A 21,742-nucleotide genomic window follows, 5' to 3' on the forward strand; every position below is an offset into this window, starting at 1 on the left:
TTATTTCTATATTTACTAAATCATTTACTGAACTACAGTTGCTCAGTCAAGCTGCCAAAATATCCTGCAAGCAAGTGGGGAGGCTGGCTGTCATCTTTGTATAGATCCTTTTACAGGGAGCTCTTTTGTAAAAAATAAAGGTAATACTGAAAATCCCCCATTAGGAGATGGACTAGTCCAAAATCTTTCAGATCTGCCTGGCCTGCTTTTTACTACGCACTGTTAAGCCTGGTACAATACACACCTTTAATTTTGATTGTCCAGTGATTGCCCAATTTTACCACCTTCACACTTCCATGCAGTATAACGCGGGCCGACAGATTTTGAATACTATGAGCAGATGGTGTAGGTGAGCTTTCATACTATATGGAGGTGGTAACATTGGTAAGTTATTGGTCAATCAAAATTGAGGGGGTGTACCAGGCAACGTAGGAAAAAAAAAAAGTAATTTAAAGTGCATTTTACGTTGGGGAAAATATACATTTTATATGAATGTATTTTCAATTTTTCATGATTGTGGTCCTTTAAAGAGGAACTCCAGTGAAAATAATGTAATAAAAAAAGTGCTTCATTTTTTACCATAATTATAACTGGAAGAAACATGGAAAGTCTGGCATTATAGTATTTATTTTCAACAGGTGAAAACGATGCAGCAAGCAGCAAAATGCATAATAATCTTGCAGTGAACTGGCATTCAAAATGATTGTGTTGCAGGAAGTAATTGCAAGTGCTAGAAGGCTGTACCTGGGTGTAGGGAGGTAGGAGGTTTGGGCGCCAAAGGGTGCACGGCCTAACGACAGGGTGCCTGGCTTCTTCTGAGGTGAAGCCTTCTAGCACTTGCAATTACTTCCTGCAACACAATCATTTTGAATGCCAGTTCACTGCAAGATTATTATGCATTTTGCTGCTTGCTGCATCGTTTTCACCTGTTGAAAATAAATGCTATAGTGCCAGACTTTCCATGTTTCTTCCAGTTGTTTTGCATAGACTTTGCCTTCCAGTCTTGAGCACATAGTTACCTGGGTGTTTGTCCATTTTGCTCGCTACACGCAACACAACTCGTGTGCCTGCCAGCTCTCCCATTTACCTTTACAATAAGTATGTATAAATGATTTAGTCAGGGTTTGCCCATTGTAAAAGCTTTTAAATCCCTGATTCACATTCTGACATTTATCACATGGTGACATTTTTACTGCTGGCAGGTGATGTAGCTGCTGCATGCTTTTTTGGCAGTTGGAAACAGCTGTAAACAGCTATTTCCCACAATGCAACAAAGTTCGCAGACAGGAAACTACCAGGAGTACCATGGTCCTCAGAGTTTCTTGTGGGAGGGGTTTCACCACAATATCAGTCATACAGCGCCCCCTGATGGTCTGTTTGTGAAAAGGAATAGATTTCTCATGTAAAAGGGGGTATCAGGCTCAGCTACTGATTGGGATGAAGTTCAATTCTTGGTCGGAGTTTCTCTTTAAAGTACACCTGATTCAAGGTGAAGCTACCTAAGATAAGTATAGAGTTATATCATGCTGTATCCACACACCTTTGTTCACTGTCCATTCCTCTCCGTGGTTCCCCTGCTCCCTGTAATCAATCCTTGCAAAATGTGACTTTTGGCTGAAGTCAGGTTTTCAAACAGTTAGAGGTGGGCTTTCAGCAATGTTCCCTCCTATCACGAATCAATCCTCTGCCCCGCCCCATTCACTCTCCTTCAGAGGACAGTATTAGAGGGTGATAGGAGGGAACATTGCAGCAAGCCCACCTCTTCCTGTCTGAAAATTTGACATTAGCCAAAAGTCAGATTTTTCAAGGGGTGATTATGGTGAAAGGGGTACGTGGAGAGGAACTGACAACGCAGAGAGGTATGTGGTGGATCCAGCATGGACATAACTCTGTACTTATCTTAGGGATCTCCTCGGGTCAGGTGCAATATGCTGTAAATTGGAACCAGTGATATACACTATATCATGACTTTATAAATCAGTAGACAAATCAAAAGTATACTGTGGAAGTATGTGTTGCATCTACAGTATTCCCTTGTATAAGCAGCCAGCTCACTGTAAATCTAATTTGATGATTCTTCCTTGATAGTGTTTCCTGCATGACCTGTTTAATTGTATTCATGTATGGATGTGATTATCTCACAGATGCCCCCTGGAAGCCCTCGGTGAACGCCTCGTTGGTGGCTGTTGAAGGCGAGATGGTGACCATTTTCTGCAACACGCAGGGGAACCCCGACCCCATCCTCTCCATCATGAAGGATAAGCAGATCCTGAACTCGGCAGTGTTTGAGAATGAGCTGGTCCTGGAGATCCCGAAGGTGACCCACGAGCATGATGGGGAATACTGGTGCCTGGCCGAGAACCAGTACGGACACAGCAACAGCTCCTTCAACCTCACCGTCGCGTGTAAGTAAATGCAGGAAACATGTGCTGACTCGGTCCTTGTGCAGAGGCTGCTGGGAACAGGAAGTAAATGCAGACCCTGAGGTTATCTTCTGCAGAGTAAGGGCCGGTTCACTCAGACGTTGAACCATCATTAACCATTTTTGCTGCACGGATGTGAGTCTCACACCTGCGGCTGCTGCTGCTACAGCTGCAGGGACAGGGAGGTGAGACTCACAACCGTGCACTTTGCAGGGGTGACGGAGACGGGGGCAGGGGACAGAGGTTCCCTGAGCCAATCCATGCTTGTGCAGCAAGAAACAGTGATCATTCTCATTAGGTAGTAGGTGACGTGCGCGCGATCATACCACCGCACACTCCTGCTCGCTCCTGCTGCCTGTTAGAGGGGATATGAATGAATGGGAATACAGTTCCCATTCAATAATCTAAGTCCCCGTGTGAATGATTGCCAGCTTCAATGAGATGCCGCAATCACTTGTAACTTCCGAGATATCACGTCCACGCATTACTTCTTATTTGCGTACTTAAAGAGACTCTGTAACAAAATTTTCAGCCTTATTTCTTCTATCATATAAGTTCCTATACCTGTTCTAATGTGGTGTGCCTTACTGCAGCCTTTCCTAGTTGCACATTGGCTGTATTATCTCAGTTATATAATATAATCTTCTCTTTTCTGTCGTCTTTGTCGGGCTCAGGCACTCAGGCTGGAATGTGCTGCTCTGTTTGTGATAGGATAGAAGCTATACACACCCTCTCCACGCCCCCTGCAGACTTTGTGTGAGTCAGAGTGAGCTCCTCTCAACCTATCACAAGCTGGTTCGCAGTCAAGTTTTTGTTTGTAAACACTGCCTAAAACTGGCAATTACAAGCCAGGATTGCAGCAGGGAGTGGCAGAAACAGCACAGAGGGGCCCAGGAGAACATAATGAATAGAATGGTATGCTTTTTACTGTAAGAATTTTAGAGTACAGATTCTCTTTAAAGTATGCTAATAGGAAATAATGCGCTAGGACATCTTGTGGCCAAATAGTAAAATTACCCCTACATACATACACCTACATATATTAATTTTGATAAAAAGACCCACACAATTAAATTATGGGATTGTAGTTAGTGATGGACGTAAAGCTGAAAAAAATGCACCTTTATTTCCAAATAAAATATTGTCGCTATGCATTTTACTAGGGATATAATTCAAAAGTTTCAATAACCGGGACAAATGGGTAAATAAAATGTGTAGGTTGTATCCACACTTTTATTTTAAAACTATAATGGGCAAAAACTGAGAAATAATGAATTTTTTCTTTTTTTCTTCTTATTATTTACATTAAAATGCATTTTGAATAAAACAATTCTTAGCAAAAGGTACCATCCCAAAAAAAAGCCTAATTGGTGGCAAAAAAACAAAGTATAGATCATTTTGTTGTGATAAATAGTGATAAAGTTATTGGGGAATGAAAGGGAGGAGCGCTGAAATGTGAACATTCCTCCCGTCCATAAGCTGAAAACAACCCGCCTGCTGAAGTTGTTAAAGTGGATCTGAGATGAAAAACAAACTATAACAAGTAACTTGTCTATATATCTTATCTAAAGTTTAATAGAATTGTTTTTGTGATAGAATGAGGGCAGCCATGTTCTGCTTGTCATAATTACACACAGGCAAGCTGCACTGCATCTCCTCCCCTCAGCCTGTGAAATCTTCACCCCCCTCTCCTCCCCTCTGCCTCTAAAATCTCTGGCTAGTAACACCTCCTCCTGCCCAGACTGAGCTCCCATAAGCCCTTGCTACTAAGGCTCAGAGTGCCAAGGCTCTCTGGGGAAGCTGTGGGCCAGGCTTGGTTAGTTTATAGGGAATTCGATTATTAAAACATTAAAAAAAGTATTTGGCTTGAGGAATGCTTATAAACTATATGAAAGGAACACAATTATGCAATGAGTAAAAGTTTATCTCGGTTCCACTTTAAATGACATCCGCGGTGGCCAGGGCTGGGCCGAGGTGAGAGAGGCTCCAGCCTCAGGGCACAGTGTAGGAGGGGGCGCGGGGCCAGGCCGAGGCAGAGGTGAGAGAGGCTCCAGCCTCAGGGCGCAGTGTAGGATGGGGCGCACAACTCACTCAGCTGTCATTCCTCTATTATGTTTGAAGCAGAGAGAAATAAGAAAAGGGGATACATGGCAGTGACTGCAAGCCAGATAACTAAAGATTAAGGTGTTGGGGGCCCTGGGGTGCCTCTTAGTGTAATAGCAATCAGTGTGTGATGGCTGGGGTGGGAGGGATGGGGAGGGGCCTCTTAGTGTAATAGCAATCAGTGTGTGACGGCTGGGGTGGGAGGGATGGGGAGGGGCCTCTTAGTGTAATAGCAATCAGTGTGTGACGGCTGGGGTGGGAGAGATGGGGGAGGGGCCTCTTAGTCTAATAGCAATCAGTGTGTGATGGCTGGGGTGGGAGGGATGGGGAGGGGCCTCTTAGTGTAATAGCAATCAGTGTGTGACGGCTGGGGTGGGAGGGATGGAGGGGCCTCTTAGTGTAATAGCAATCAGTGTGTGACGGCTGGGGTGGGAGAGATGGGGGAGGGGCCTCTTAGTGTAATAGCAATCAGTGTGTGACGGCTGGGGTGGGAGGGATGGGGGAGGGGCCTCTTAGTGTAATAGCAATCAGTGTGTGACGGCTGGGGTGGGAGGGATGGAGGAGGGGCCTCTTAGTGTAATAGCAATCAGTGTGTGACGGCCGGGGTGCGAGGGATGGAGGAGGGGCCTCTTAGTGTAATAGCAATCAGTGTGTGACGGCTGGGGTGGCAGGGATGGAGGGGCGCACTTTGGTGTCTCAGCCTTGGGTGCTGGAGGACCTTGTCCCGGCTCTGGCGGTGGCTGAAGACCTGGCCATTCAAATGAATGGACTTTTTTTGTTTGAAAGCTGCTGATGCATTCTAAATCTCTGTTGGCAAAGTGGGCAGCAGGGAGCAGTTATAGGTACCTGTTCCGGACGGCTTCTTCTCTTCCTCCACGGGCGACTCTGAACTTCTGAGATGTCTCCTGGGTCCCTATCTCATCCGATCACATGATATGACGGGATCGGGATCCAGGAGACCGCGTCAGCATTACAGCACCACCCTGTGGTGGAAGAGGGGTGATGGAAGAGACACTGCCATCACTACTCTTCCACCATATTTATTATCTTTAAAAGAAAATAAATATGGCAGTTTGCACACTGACACTACATTTCTTGAGAGATTATCATGAGAATAATTGCAAACATAGCCATAACTGTAAAGTATATATTGATGACATTTCATTTTTTTTCTAGTCTCCCCATTAGTTTTACCGGAATCCAAGTGTACGGTGACCAAGGACAACCACGTCCAGTGTATGTGCACCGTGAAGTCTAACCCCGACCCCTACATCATGTTTGAGATCCCGGAAAGGAACTTCACGGTGAGCGAGCTGAACGCAGAGTTCGTCCATTCCCAGCGGAATGGCTACATGGTGAGCAGCATCCTCACACTGCAGAAGGAGGAGGAGCTTCCCAAGGTCGTGCTTTGTTCTGCCAGCAATCTGTATGGGAAGAAGATCCATGAGCTTTCTTTCCAGGACACCAGTAAGTAACCGTCTCCCAGATTCCTTTGCTCCATGTTTTTTTCCCTTCTTCGCAAGAATGACTATTTCAGAAGAAGTTCCAGATAGAACTGGTCACACTTGTTATGGGGATGACAGGGAAGATTCCTTGCTCACACTTCCTGTTGGGGGGGGGGGGGTTATACAGGGCACACTCGCTATGATGGGGGTGAGGGACATCAATGCACTTATGGCTGGCTCACATGGGTGCCTGAACCAGCAGCGGCGGACAGGGCTGGTGATTTTATAGAGGCAAAGGAGGCAATTTCCCCAGGGGGTGCTAGAGCCTGTGGGAGCCCCCCTAAGGTGCACCTCCAGCAATGGTGACCCATGAGAGCGGGGATGCTGTGTGTTTACTCTGAATAGGAAAAGGAGTTGAATAATGGGAACCCCAAAAATGTTTTTTAGGGGAAATATGATGGGCAGCTAATGATATTGTGTGACGGGGGAAGAGGATTGGATCAGGCCTGGCAGCCGGCTCAGGGGCCCTAGGTGTGATTTGATTGGAAGGATATCAGAGGGGCACCCTGTCACGGAAGAGCCGTGAGACCAGAAAATGCAATCGCAATCGGTTTCCTGAACCAATTGTTGTTGCGTTGCCAGATCAAGATGTTATGTCTAGGAGGTCTTCTTTTGGAAATCTAGCTTTCATAGCTGCTAGAGGAAGTCTTTCATGAAGCCCTTTTTGTCTGTGACTGTCCAAAGGTTTTGTTTAATTAGCAAGGAACAAAGGATTTCCTGCCACAGGCAGATCACAGCTAAGTGTGAGCCTGCCATGTGGAAAGGATACAATTTGCTGAGCCCCAGCAAAATGAGCTTCCCTCACAGCAAGGGCTCAGACTCACCAGCTTAGAAATACATGGAGTTTATGATTTTTAGCCGGTTTAAGGAATACCGTTCATATGAGAGGTATGAAAGTTATCTCATTCTGCTGGTCCGGATCTGGTGAATATTTTAATATTAAATTGAGGCCACTGACATACCCAGAACCCAAGGTATTCCGCTACTTCGTAACCAGGCATGCAAAATCACCCAAGTTTGATGTCATATGAACTGGCATATTCTGAGGAATATGAATCTGTGACTGTTATGTGTGTATAGGAAGCGTAAGCCGAGATATGAAAACTGTCATATTTGGGGGCACTAGAAACCTACCCAGGAGGTTAACGGCACCCTGTCCAGCCCCTGGGCTGAACCTGAGACTCCACCCAAAATTGTGGCTTATTCAAAAGTGTTTGCCAGGGCCTCCTCCTTCATTCCTCCAATTCCATCTTCATGTGAGCCTGCTGCTGCCTTGAGAACGGGCAGCGGCCATCTTGTCTGAACTTTGGCTCCTAACCTGAAACAAAGAACTGCACGTGTTTTCCCAGAAAGGACATATTTCCACATGAACTTAAGTATTTTCTTTCCTTTTTATTTTTTATGCTGTGCTACTAACGTCTCTATAATTGTTGATTTTAATGATTTTCTGTATATATTAATTATTTATATTGCATTAATAATAAACAACTAAAAAGTTGTTTTATTTGTTCAGCTACATCTGCTTTTCAGCCACACAGAAAGAATTCTAGCTTCTGAAGATCACTACTGAGAATTGTTGTTATTAGTCAGAACAGGGTGTGTTTTAACCATTTTCCTGTCGGTCTTAGAGACAGTCAGTGGGCTTCTCTGTCCCAGTTAAACAGTAATATTTTGTGTTTAATAGATCGCACGACCCCCTCTGGTCTGTCTGCTGCCAAAATTCCAGCGGTTTCTGCGCACCGATTGCGACCACAGATTGCATGGTCTGTGTGCTGAAACTGATTGGAAGGCATTGTGTTTTACAGAAGCTGTTCTGTAACAGCTTTACTGTAACAATATTTGAAATCTGCTACACAAAAACGCTCCAAAAAACGCTAGGCGTGCTTAGAAAACCTCTGTAAACATGCCTAGAATCGCTATGAAATCTGCTTCAAAAACCTCTAGCATTTTGCAGATCTGCTAGAGGTGTTTTTGGTGTGCACTGGGCCAAACTTGGTCATTGAGTGACTGTGTGTGTCCAGGTTACGAAAAGTGGCGGAGCCAACAACTACATTTTTTACATTGGAAAATATAAACTGCAGCCATTCTTACACTGTTAATGGCAGGGATCTCAAACTTGACACAGCTGCACACTGGGTGACTGGGATTAATATTCAGAAATGTGGGTGGAGCCTACAACAGCCAATCAAAATACACCTATTAATTTTTAAGGGAAATATATACATTGCTACCATTTATACACTGTTAATAGCCTCAAATCTGGTACAGTCAGTCACTGGGAGGCTGAGGTTTAAATTCTGAAAAGGGGGGGGGGGGGTAAGGGGGCACAAACAGCCTATCAGATTTCCTTGGTGGCTAAACTGCTTCCATTCACACATTTTTGATGCCAGGAACCTGAAAGCTCACAAACTTGGTCACTGGGTGACTGTGTGTCAAGGTTACAAAAAGTGGCCAGAGTAAAAATAAAATTCCCTGGGAAAATGTAAATTGCAGCCATTCATACAGTTAATGGCAGGGATCTCAAACTTGCACAGTTGGTCCCTGGGTGACTGAGATTAATATTCAGTAAAATGGGTAGATCCTACAACAGCCAATCAAAATCCACCTATTGATTTTCAAGGGGAATATTTACATTGCTGCCATACTTACACTCTTAATGGCAGTGGCCTCAAATCTGGTACAGTCAGTCACTGGGAGACTGGGGTTTAAATTCTGAAAAGGGAACAGGCCACAAAAAGCCAATCAGATTTGTTTAATGCCAATGGGAAAATGCAACGTATTGATCATAAACTTTGTCATTAAGTGACTGTATGTCCAGGTTAGAAATAGTGGGCGGAGCCAAAAACAACTAACTTTTTACATGGGAAAATAGAAACTGCAGCCATTCTTAAGGTGGCCACTAACGGTCCAATTTCTAGCGAAAAATCGTTCGAGCGATCAGAAATTCTGATCGGATGAAAAATCGTTCACTACACCATCAACTAACCAATCTTTACTTCCTATCTATCACGACCACCAAGAAAATCCAAATTTTCGTTCGACGAAAATTCATTCGGGCGACATTTTTTTCACTCGTTCATAATCGATTGTGTCCACCAATGGAGATTATTTACAACCAATCCGATCAGAATTTCTGATCGCTCGAACGATTTTTCGCTAGAAATTGGACCGTTAGTGGCCAGCTTTACACTGTTAATGGCAGTTGGTCACTGGGTGACTGGGGCCAATATTCAGATAAGTAGGTTGAGCGTACAACAGCCAATCAAAATTCACCTATTGATTTTCAAGGGGAATATTGAAACTGCTGCCATTCTTACACTGTTAATGGCAGAGGCTTCAAACTTGCTACAGTCGGTTATTGGGTGACCGAGGTCCAAATTCACAAAAGGGGTGGGGCCACAAACAGCCAATCAGATTTTCTTGGTGGATAAACTGCTTCCATTAACATATTTTTGGTGCCAGGAACCTAAAAGCTTGCAAACTTTGTCATTGAGTGACTGTGTGTCAAGGTTAGAAAAAGTGGGTGGAGTCAAAAACAGATTTCACTGGGAAAATGTAAACTGCAGCCATTCTTTACTGTTAATGGCAGAGTTCTCAAACTTTGCACAGTTGGTTACTGGGTGACTGGGATTCATATTCATAAAAATGTGTGGAGCCTAATAAAGCAAATCAAAATTCACTTATTAATTTTCAAAGGGAATTTTGAAATTGCTGCCATTCTTGCACTGTTAATAGCATAAGCCTCAAACCTGGTACAGTTGGTCATTGGGTCACTGGAGTTCAAATTCAGAAAAGGGGGTGGAGCCAGAAACATCCACTTAGATTTGTTTCATTTCACTGGGAAAATACAATTTATTGATGCAAGGACCCAACACTCATTTACTATTTTCATTGAGGGACTGCGTGTCCAGGGTACAAAAAGTGAACGGAGTCAAATACAAATTTCACTGGGAAAATGTAGACTGCGGGCCTTCTTACACTGTTAATGGTAGGGTTCTCAAACTTTGCCCAGATGGTCACTGGGTGACTGGGATTAATATTCAGGGAAGTAGGTGGAGCCTATAACAGCCAATCAAAATTCACCTGTTGATATTCAAGGGGAATATTTAAATTGCTGCCATTTTTACACTGTTAATAGCAGATGCCTCAAACCTGCTACAGTTGGTCACTGGGTGGCTGGGGTTCAAATGCTGGAGAGGGGCGGAGCCACAAACAGCCAATCAGATTTGTTTAATTTCTGTGGGAATATACAAATTATTGATGCCAAAGACCCCAAAGCTCAAAAACTTGGTCATTGAGTGTTTGTGTGTTAGGGTTAGAAAAAGTAGGCAGAGCCAACAGCAGCCAAATACATGCCTGGGCAACGCCGGGTCATCAGCTGGTACATAATAATATGGTAGGATGTTAAACTAGGACTATGGTAGGATTAGATTGTGAGCTCCTCTGAAGACAGTCAGTGACATGGCTGTGTACTCTGTAAAGTGCTGCAGAAGATGTCAGTGCTATATAAATACATAATAATAATATGGTAGGATATTAGACCATAACTATGGTAGGATTAGATTGTGAGCTCCTCTGAGGACAGTCAGTGACATGACTATGTACTCTGTAATGTGCTGCAGAAGACATCAGTGATCTATCAATAGATAATAATAATAATAATAATAATAATAATAATAATAATAATAATTAGACACTATGAAACCTCTCCTTGTGGAAAGTTTAGGGAGATAATATGAAACTGTGATCAGGATTACTTTCAGCAGAAGGTCATCAGTGACAGCTCCCTATTTCTCTTGTGACAGGTACACTTTCATCCATTCAGCAGCGTGTTAAGTTCTCCTCCTACATCAGGCTTGTGTTTCTGTGTGGGCCGCCTTTCCCAGCATGCACCTCACAGCTGGCAGAGCCAGTCTTTCTGTCAGTCCCAGCTGTTGTGGTATCTCTGCCAGCAGCGCTCCGTCCAAACTTGTGTCATACACAACTCACGCCCCGCAGACCTCTCACCGTCACGTTTCTGTGTGTTTCCTCCCGCAGATCGCTTGCTCTGGGCCAAGATCGGACCCGTGGGTGCTGTGGTGATTTTTGTCATCCTCGTCGCCTTCGGTGGCTACATGATTAAGACCAGAGAAAAGTAAGGAAAGCATTTGGTTGGGGAGCAGCTGATGGCATGTAACTATTAGTATCCCTGAATGTGTAAAGTATAGCTGGGTGCCAGTGACCTGCGCCAGAGGCGCTCCTCCGCTGACAGGGAACAGCAGACATCTGAACGGAAGACGATGGAACTCCCGCCTCGCTGATCCCACACACGTCAGGGTGCTGCGCAGAGACAAGCTAGACATTAAGCCTTCCATGCAAACTTCCACTCACTTCAAAGGGAGCCAATCAAGCCCTGTAGATGCTGTTCAATTAGGTTGGCCATACAGCACTCAATGCATATAGACAGATTGACCGAATCTGATCAGAGTGGGATGTGTTGCCTACCCACACACTGCCCAGCGAATTCCAATAGATCCCTGCCTGAAATCTATTGAGATTTGTCCTGCTGTCGCTGCCCACTGGGAAGCCCCCAAGTGTGAAGTGCCCCAACCGGCACCCTCATCCCCCCCCCCATGCCCATGCTCTGTGTTTTAAAGTCTCACCTCTCCTGGCTTCCTCCGGTGTCTGCCGGCACCACAAAGCGCCGGTACCATGTGACTCAGCACCTTGTTTTGTGATGTCACACATGGGGCAGCGTCACATGGTACAGGCACTCGCAGTGAGGGCAGTAAAATGCAGAGCAAAGGCAAGGGGGAGTTTGCACTTCACACTTGGGGGGCTCCGGCCGGGGGTTCATTGGGCGTTATGGTATAGAACGCCATTACCTTCACACTCTTGTTCGATCCTTTCGACCAATTTTAGATGAAAATCGTTCAAAAGATCGACTGGGAGTCATGTTGTGGCACTAATTCTCTTCTGATTTGATAAAATTTTTGAATTGAAAGATCGTTCAGGACGCAATATCGTATTCCTTTAGCTAGTAGCTAATTTACTAAACAACCTTAAAGCCCAACGCTGCCTACACACGTGAGATAAAAGTCTCTTAACTTTTTTGTGTACGCCGCATGCGTAAAAAAAGAAGGAAGCAAATGGTCGTTTGCATGAACAGACTGTTTGCATGCGTACAGCATGGTTAGAAAGATCCGTCGTTCAAACTTTCCTGCAAACCCAATACGGCAGATCGATTCCTCGGTTTGCAAAGACTTTTAACTCACATGTGTACCCAGCTTACAGCTGGCCATATACTATTTGATCAGATAGTCCCTGATATTGATAGTTTCCCTGGTCTCCCACACATGGCTTGTGCTCCAGCCCTTTCTTTAAAGTGTACCTGAGACAAAAGAATTCTCAGGATTTATACTTACCTGGGCAGCCCCTTGAGGCCGCTTGGTCTCTTTTCATCTCCCGGGCCGCTCCATTCCCCTGCTAGATGGCCCGATACATGGCCGAGTCGCACTTCATTGCACATGCGTGGCCCAGTCGCTTGCGCACCGCCAGCACACTCCTGTGGCTGGAACTGCTCCATAGTACTGCACAGGGCCGTCCAGCGGGGCACCGGAGTGGCGCGGGGGAGACGGCAAGGAACCGAGCGGCCAGAAGGAGGCTGGAGGAAACCCCAGATAAGTGTAAATCCTGAGACCTCTTTCATCTCAGATGTCCTTTAAGCAAGGCCTGTGTTATCTTCTCTCATGCTCCTGGCAGAATGGCACAGAGCTGCAAAGACACAGTATTGCTATGCTTTGTATATGGACAATGGGAGAAGGCTCAGAAAGTTCCAGTTCCACTTTAGCCAGAACTGGAGATTTTGAGTGAAAGAAAATACTTCAGTCTTCTTTGTCGCCAATATGCTTTATCAATCTTATGGGTGGGCAGGTCCAGATTTAAGTCAAGGCCACATAGGCCATGGCCTAGGGCACCACAAAATCAAGGGTGGGTGGGCAGCAGGCTATATTAGGGGAGTGGGGAGGGGGAAGGATCACCTGGCTACCTATACTGGAGGAAGAAGGGTCATCAGGCTATCTATGCGGAAGAGGGGGGGGAGGGTCATCTTGCTTCTTATACTAGAGGGAAGGGGTCTCAGGCTACCTATGCTGAAAGGAAGGGGGGGGGCATCTTTCTATCTAAACGGGAAGTGGAAGTGGGATGGGTTATCTGGCTGCCTATACTGGAGGTGGGGGGAAAGGTCATCTGGCTGCCTATTCTAGAGGGAAACGTCAACGGGCTACTTATACTGAAGGGAGGGGGAGGGGTCTTCTGGCTACCATTACTGGGGGAGGGGTCATCTAGCTACCATTACTGGGGGGGAGGGGTCATCCCGCTACCATTACTGGGGGGAGGGGTCATCTAGCTACATATACTGGGGGCAGCTGCTGCCAGTGGCCTTTGGCGGTAAAGAGTACAAATCCGGCCCTGTGGATGGGGGAAGAATTTAATTGATTCACCCCTAAAATACGAACTGTGAACAAAGGACATAGCGCTGCCTCCAGCACCGACACAAGTGCGCCCCCTGCTGGGTGATCAGATTCCGAAAATGATATTTTACGTGTATTGGTTTCCTTTGTCTGCAGGAAGACGGTGACAGAAAGTTCAAGTTTCATCCAAACGGAGACCTCACCTTCCTATAGCGGGGAAAAGAAAAAACTGGGAAAATTAGAGGTAAGACCAAAATCTGTCCTCTGGTTTTGTCCACCACCAAAAACTGCCCTGGGAGGGGTCATCCAAAAGTCCACAGTCTAAAGGGAGGAGTCTAATTTTATTAGGGCGGAGTTATGTGCTGATATCATGTATTACCCACATGATCATTTCAAAACAGACACTTCTTAAAGGACCACTATCGCGGAAAATTGTAACATTTAAAATACACGTCACACATACAAATAAGAAGCATGTTTCCTTCAGAGAATGAGCTATCAATTATATCTACAGGAAAGGATATATACAAAGATGCAGGCTGCTGCCCTCCCCTACCTGTTTACACACTATTTTGGCAGTTGGACAGACCGTTCACTAAGTGCTTTTAAAAATAAAGAAAACTTCGAGAATCCCCCATGAGGAGATGGGCTAGTCTAAAACCTGTAAGTTCTGTTAGATTTTTACTACCTACTGTACGTGACAGCAACATAGGAGAAAAGTCATTTATAGCACATTTCACTATGGGAGAAATATACTTTTTATTTGCATGTTTTCATGTATTTTTATTTATTTTTAAATTTTTCCCAATTATAGTCCTTTAAAAACTCCACGCCAGGTTTGCTGGATCCTTTACACTCACCTAAAGGATTATTAGGAACACCATACTAATACGGTGTTTGACCCCCTTTTGCCTTCGGAACTGCCTTCATTCTACGTGGCATTGATTCAACAAGGTACATTCTTTAGAAATGTTTGCCGATATTGATAGGATAATATCTTGCAGTGGATGGAGATTTGTGGGAAGCACATCCAGGGCACGAAGCTCCCGTTCCATCACATCCCAAATATGCTCTATTGGGGTGAGATCTGGTGACTGTGGGGCGATTTTAGTACAGTGAACTCATTGTTATGTTCAAGAAACCAATTTGAAATGATTAGAGCTTTGTGACATAGTGCATTATCCTGCTGGAAGCAGCCATCAGAGGATGGGTACATGGTGGTCATGAAGGGATGGACATGATCAGAAACAATGCTCAGGTAGCCTGTGGCATATAAACGATGTCCAAATGGCACTAAGGGGCCTAAAGTGTGCCAAGAAAACATCCTCCACACCATTACACCACCACCACCAGCCTGGACAGTGGTAACAAGGTATGATGAATCCATGTTCTCATTCTGTTTACATAAAAATATTATGTCGCCGCGCTGTAATTCAATGTGAAACAGTTCCAATTAATTGGCAGCAAGGTAATTAATTGGGGTTTTACACTCTCATCCCCTTCGAGCCATATATGAGAAAAATATATATAATACCTGCGCCTTTACATATCAATTATGCAATTTGGAGTTAATAAAATGTAAATTTATTCAAAATACACCAGTAGTCTTAAAAGTTAATCTCAATAAATCCCACACATAAATTCATACCTATTCAATAAATGCACTAATCAATACTGGCCAGTATCAAAGAACTTGCTGTGCACTGCAGTGCTAAAATATGAAAAAATGACTAAAAAATGCCTAAAAAATGCCTAGAAAATGACTGAAGTCTCTTCCCTTGCTGACATACAGCTTCTTCTGAGAGTAATCAGTTTGGTATTATATAGTTCGCTGACATGCAACTTCTTCTAAAAATGATCAGTTGTTCCAATGGTAGGGTTAAGGAAGATGAAAGATGAAAAAATGACTAAAAAATGCCTAGAAAATGACTAAAAAATGCCTAAAAAATGCCTAGAAAATGACTGAAGTCTCTTCCCTTGCTGACATAAAGCTTCTTCTGAGAGTAATCGGTTTGGTATTATATAGTTCGCTGACATGCAACTTCTTCTAAAAATGATCAGTTGTTCCAATGGTAGGGTTAAGGCTTTTAATAGCCCACACACTCACGGTTCCGTTGCTTAGTTTGGATACTTCCTTTAGTGTTCGTCCACTCAAGTCTGTAGCAGTTTTCTAGACTGGGGAGGAGTGGGTCAGGCTGCGTTCCCAGTGACTAACGATCGTTGTTACACAGGTCCCGGCCGGAGACCCGCTGCTTGAGGTTCGTGCAGCACACGGGGAGAGCTCCGATATGCGTGTTTGGAGTTGTGGGTGACGTCACCACTCTGCTTCCAATTGCCGACCGGTTTCAGTAGGCACGCCTACCTTCGTCAGGGCTTGCTCTATTGGATACTCCCCCGCTATTTAATAGCCACTGGGACATGCCTCCTCCTTCAACTCCTCACATAGGTACCGCCTTGTTTGCTAAAATGCAAACAATTCTATATCCAAGTTTAACCCTTTCGGCGCTAGACTGTCTAGTGTGAATATCCATTGTGATTCGGCTCGGGACATTTTTTTAATATAATCTCCTCCTCGCCAGTCTTTCTCTACTTTTTGAAGCGCATAAAACTTCAAGGTATTTAGTGTACCCAAAGGGCAATCTTTAAAATGTTTGCTTAGCGGATGTTTACTTTTACCACCTTTAATGTGGCTAACGTGTTCTCCAATTCTTTCCAATAATTTCCTCTTAGTCCTCCCCACATACTGTTTTTTGCATCCACATTCTATAACGTAAATTACACCAGATGTTTCACAGTTCAAATTTCCGCTTATCTTAAACTCCTCCCCAGTAACATTGGATGTAAAACCACTGATTGGTGCTGCTTTTCTCGTGTTCCTGCACGGAAAACAAAAGCCACATCTCTTAAATGTCCCATCCTTTTTCACCACTGTTGGTTGTATTTCAGTCACCGTTGGGGCAATCATATTCTTTAAATTAGAGGCCCTCTTAAAAATCAACTTTGGTCTCTCTGTCAGTATGCCATTTAAAGTTTTGTCCTGCTGCAATATATGCCAATGGGTTTCTATTACCTTCCTAATGTCCCTCGATTGATCACTGTACTGCAGTAAAATCCCCAATGGGGGTGTGGATTCAATTTTACTTTTTTCTTTCAATAGATCGTTTCTATTCAGAGTTCTTACATTTCTTATATCATCCTGCAGCCTTTGCTCATCATACTTCTTTTCAGCAAATCTTTGTTTCAATACATCAGCCTGTTCATCAAAAATGGATACATCAGTACAGTTCCTTCTTATTCTAGTGAACTGATTCCTCGGAACATTGCTCAACCATTTAAATAAATGGCAACTGTCTCTCAAAATATAACTATTTGTGTCAACCCTTTTAAAATAAGTCTTTGTTTTCACCTCATTACGTTCAATATAAATCTCTAGATCCAAATAGTTAACCCTCTCCTCACTATATTCACAAACAAAATTCAAATTGAAATCATTTTTCACATTCAACCATTCCACAAACACCTTCAGTTTCTCCTCCCCCCCCCTTCCATACAAAAAGCGTGTCATCTATGAACCGCTTCCAAAGGACGAGGTCCGCACCGGGGCCCCCCGGCCCCCCCAAAATAGTCTCCTCCCAGTAGGCCATAAATAAGTTAGCGAACCCCGGCGCGAACCTCGTCCCCATCGCGGTCCCCACCCTCTGCAGGTAATATTTGGAATCATGCACAAAATAATTATGAGTTAGTATAAACAATATAGCTTCTTCTATGAATTCAATTTGTTCTTTTTGCATCGTTGTCATTTTTTCCAGGAAGTGTGACACTGCCATAGTTCCCAACTTATGATCAATAACTGTGTATAATGAACTTATATCGGCTACACACAGGATGTACCCTGGTTTCCATTCGATATCCCCCAAAATCCGTAAAATATGTCCGGTATCTTTGACATATGAGTCAGTCAGTTTATACTAACTCATAATTATTTTGTGCATGATTCCAAATATTACCTGCAGAGGGTGGGGACCGCGAAATTGAATCCACACCCCCATTGGGGATTTTACTGCAGTACAGTGATCAATCGAGGGACATTAGGAAGGTAATAGAAACCCATTGGCATATATTGCAGCAGGACAAAACTTTAAATGGCATACTGACAGAGAGACCAAAGTTGATTTTTAAGAGGGCCTCTAATTTAAAGAATATGATTGCCCCAACGGTGACTGAAATACAACCAACAGTGGTGAAAAAGGATGGGACATTTAAGAGATGTGGCTTTTGTTTTCCGTGCAGGAACACGAGAAAAGCAGCACCAATCAGTGGTTTTACATCCAATGTTACTGGGGAGGAGTTTAAGATAAGCGGAAATTTGAACTGTGAAACATCTGGTGTAATTTACGTTATAGAATGTGGATGCAAAAAACAGTATGTGGGGAGGACTAAGAGGAAATTATTGGAAAGAATTGGAGAACACGTTAGCCACATTAAAGGTGGTAAAAGTAAACATCCGCTAAGCAAACATTTTAAAGATTGCCCTTTGGGTACACTAAATACCTTGAAGTTTTATGCGCTTCAAAAAGTAGAGAAAGACTGGTGAGGAGGAGATTATATTAAAAAAATGTCCCGAGCCGAATCACAATGGATATTCACACTAGACAGTCTAGCGCCGAAAGGGTTAAACTTGGATATAGAATTGTTTGCATTTTAGCAAACAAGGCGGTACCTATGTGAGGAGTTGAAGGAGGAGGCATGTCCCAGTGGCTATTAAATAGCGGGGGAGTATCCAATAGAGCAAGCCCTGACGAAGGTAGGCGTGCCTACTGAAACCGGTCGGCAATTGGAAGCAGAGTGGTGACGTCACCCACAACTCCAAACACGCATATCGGAGCTCTCCCCGTGTGCTGCACGAACCTCAAGCAGCGGGTCTCCGGCCGGGACCTGTGTAACAACGATCGTTAGTCACTGGGAACGCAGCCTGACCCACTCCTCCCCAGTCTAGAAAACTGCTACAGACTTGAGTGGACGAACACTAAAGGAAGTATCCAAACTAAGCAACGGAACCGTGAGTGTGTGGGCTATTAAAAGCCTTAACCCTACCATTGGAACAACTGATCATTTTTAGAAGAAGTTGCATGTCAGCGAACTATATAATACCAAACTGATTACTCTCAGAAGAAGCTTTATGTCAGCAAGGGAAGAGACTTCAGTCATTTTCTAGGCATTTTTTAGGCATTTTTTAGTCATTTTCTAGGCATTTTTTAGTCATTTTTTCATCTTTCATCTTCCTTAACCCTACCATTGGAACAACTGATCATTTTTAGAAGAAGTTGCATGTCAGCGAACTATATAATACCAAACTGATTACTCTCAGAAGAAGCTGTATGTCAGCAAGGGAAGAGACTTCAGTCATTTTCTAGGCATTTTTTAGGCATTTTTTAGTCATTTTTTCATATTTTAGCACTGCAGTGCACAGCAAGTTCTTTGATACTGGCCAGTATTGATTAGTGCATTTATTGAATAGGTATGAATTTATGTGTGGGATTTATTGAGATTAACTTTTAAGACTACTGGTGTATTTTGAATAAATTTACATTTTATTAACTCCAAATTGCATAATTGATATGTAAAGGCGCAGGTATTATATATATTTTTCTCATTCTGTTTACACCAAATTCTCACTCTATTGAGACTCATCAGACCAGGCAACATTTTTCCAGTCTTCAATTGTCCAATTTTGGTGAGCTTGTGCAAATTGTAACCTCTTTTTCCTATTTGTAGTGGAGATGGGTGGTACCCGGTGGGTTCTTCTGCTGTTGTAGCCCATCCGCCTAAAGGTTGTGCGTGTTGTGGCTTCACAAATGCTTTGCTGCATACCTCGGTTGTAACGAGTGGTTATTTCAGTCAACGTTGCTCTTGTATCAGCTTGAATCAGTCGGCCCATTCTCCTCTGACGTCTAGCATCAACAAGGCATTTTTGCCCACAGGACTGCTGCATACTGGATGTTTTTCCCTTTTCACACCATTCTTTGTAAACCCTAGAAATGGTTGTGCGTGAAAATCCCAGTAACTGAGCCGATTGTGAAATACTCAGACCGGCCCGCCTGGCACCAACAACCATGCCACGCTCAAAATTGCTTAAATCACCTTTCTTTCCCATTCTGACATTCAGTTTGGAGTTCAGGAGATTGTCTTGACCAGGACCACACCCCTAAATGCATTGAAGCAACTGCCATGTGATTGGTTGATTAGATAACTGCATTAATGAGAAATTGAACAGGTGTTCCTAATAATCCTTTAGGTGAGTGTATTTCCTCCAAAGTTTCCAGCTCTATGAAATCTGAGTGTGTTGTGTGTCTTGACAAATTTCAACTGTCTAAACTGAGCAGTTTATTTTTTCCTGAAAAATAAACATATTTAATGATCCTGAAATTCATCTTTTTGTGTAACGTTATGGTTTTTTGGTGCACCTCTAGTAGGTTTGTTTGCTGTATTCTGAATTGTGCTTACACAATGATTATTCAGCATATTGGCAAGAGGCCATTTCTGAAAGTGTCCCCGAGACCAAGGAAACACACGGATTTATACTTACCTGGGGCCTCCAGCCTCCTGTAGTCCATGCAGTGTTGGATTTACAACTCAGAGGCCTGTAGGCACAGACATTCTGGTGAATAAACTCCGCCCCTGAACACAGGCCACACCCCCAAGTAAAATAATATTCTGACCTCTAATCTCTTCCTTATGTCACTAACTGTCCAAAGGATCTCACACTCTAATCACCGTCTCATGTCATCCTTAGTGACATGAAACAATGATAATGGTGTAAGTGCCTGAGGTCAGTGATCCGAGGAGGAGGGGCCACCTCTCCCACATAATACGCCAGTAAGCATGTGCCTACAGTGTCTTATGGAAAATCCGGCAAGCTCCGGCTGTGTCCGTGTGATCTCCTCCATTCTCCCACAGTTTAATTAATGGCCAGCTAAACCCAACTATAACATGGCAAATTCTTAGTGATCATGATGATAAGTGAATAGGTCACCACAGGGCGTAATGTAGTGGCGTAGCTAATGTGCTGTGGGCCCTGATGCAAGTTTTACATTGGGGCCCCCAAGCGCTCTATACATAACCAGCCCCCCCTGCAGAAATTCTGAACGGGCCCCCCCTCTCCCCTCCCCCAGGGCCCGCTCGTGGCCGTTTTGGGGGGGGGGGCTGGAGGGGACACAGCATGAGGGGAAAGCTATGGCCGAACTCGGCGGGCTTTGCCCTCTGCGCTCCCCTCCAGCTTCAATAGCTATATATGAGGTGCAACAAGGGGATGGGGAACAGCTAGTTAATGATCATCACTATTCAAAGTATCTATAGAAATGATTATTATGAGCACAGGACCAATAGAGAGCTAATACTGTAGTAGAGGGAGGGCCCTTCGGGGCCCCTCTTGCCCAAGGGCACCGATAGGGTTGCTACCTCTGCACCCCCTATTGCTACGCCCCTGGCGTAATGTGAATTGTGAATTACGGGCATACCGGCACCCAGACAGTAATTTCGGCGCCGTCAAAAGACAGAGCCCAACACAGCGTAATTTGGCAGCCAGCATTAGTTGGCAGCTAAATTAAGTCTTACCCCCTGAGTCCATGCTGGCCTGGAGGGGGAATAGTAATTAACACCGCGGGACTTTTGCAGGAGCAGGGGGAGCCATTTTTCGGCTTCACCCTGCGCCCAATTTTTTGGCATAAATGCCTACTAGGCCTCGGTCATGTAGAATTTTGAATGTTAGCATGCCAATTTTGGAGAGAAGTCCCCATTTTATCGGTAGTCATTGGAGTGAGTAAAGGATTAGTGGTGTGACAATGGAAGGGTTGGGTTGGTAACAGTCTTGCGGCAGCATTCTTGGAAGGTCTGTATAATGAGCATTGCAATAGACCAGCCGTGATGTGATGAAGGCCTTAAAGAGACACTGAAGCGAAAAAAAAAATGATGATATTATGATTTGTATGTGTAGCACAGCTAAGAAATAAAACATTAAAGAGACTCTGTAACAAATTTTTCAGCCTTAGTTCTTTTATCCTATAAGTTCCTATGCCTGTTCTAATCTGCTCTGGCTTACTGCAGTCTTTCCTAACTGCACTGTCTCTGTAATAAATCAATGTATCTTTCCTCTGTCCTGTTTGTCGAGCTAAAGCTTGATTGTGTGGAATGTGCAGGGCTGCTTGTGATTGGTAGAAGCGATACACACCCTCTGCAGGCCCCCTGCATACTCTGAATGACT

The 21,742-nt window shown here is 44.1% G+C and overlaps 1 protein-coding gene across 5 annotated transcripts in view; it reads left to right on the forward strand.

The window, feature by feature from the left end:
* MAG (myelin associated glycoprotein) overlaps positions 1-21,742 on the forward strand; it is a 203,641-nt gene that overhangs the window by 175,134 nt on the left and 6,765 nt on the right. For all 5 annotated transcript variants that reach the window (XM_068243291.1, XM_068243292.1, XM_068243290.1 and 2 more), the window contains 4 exons: positions 2,145-2,405; positions 5,703-5,993; positions 11,069-11,165; positions 13,639-13,726. In XM_068243291.1, the coding sequence (XP_068099392.1) occupies positions 2,145-2,405; positions 5,703-5,993; positions 11,069-11,165; positions 13,639-13,726 (737 nt within the window). The remainder of the gene's footprint in view (positions 1-2,144; positions 2,406-5,702; positions 5,994-11,068; positions 11,166-13,638; positions 13,727-21,742) is intronic.

The sequence above is a fragment of the Hyperolius riggenbachi genome, chromosome 6, assembly GCF_040937935.1.
Source record: "Hyperolius riggenbachi isolate aHypRig1 chromosome 6, aHypRig1.pri, whole genome shotgun sequence".
Taxonomy (NCBI): domain Eukaryota; kingdom Metazoa; phylum Chordata; class Amphibia; order Anura; family Hyperoliidae; genus Hyperolius; species Hyperolius riggenbachi.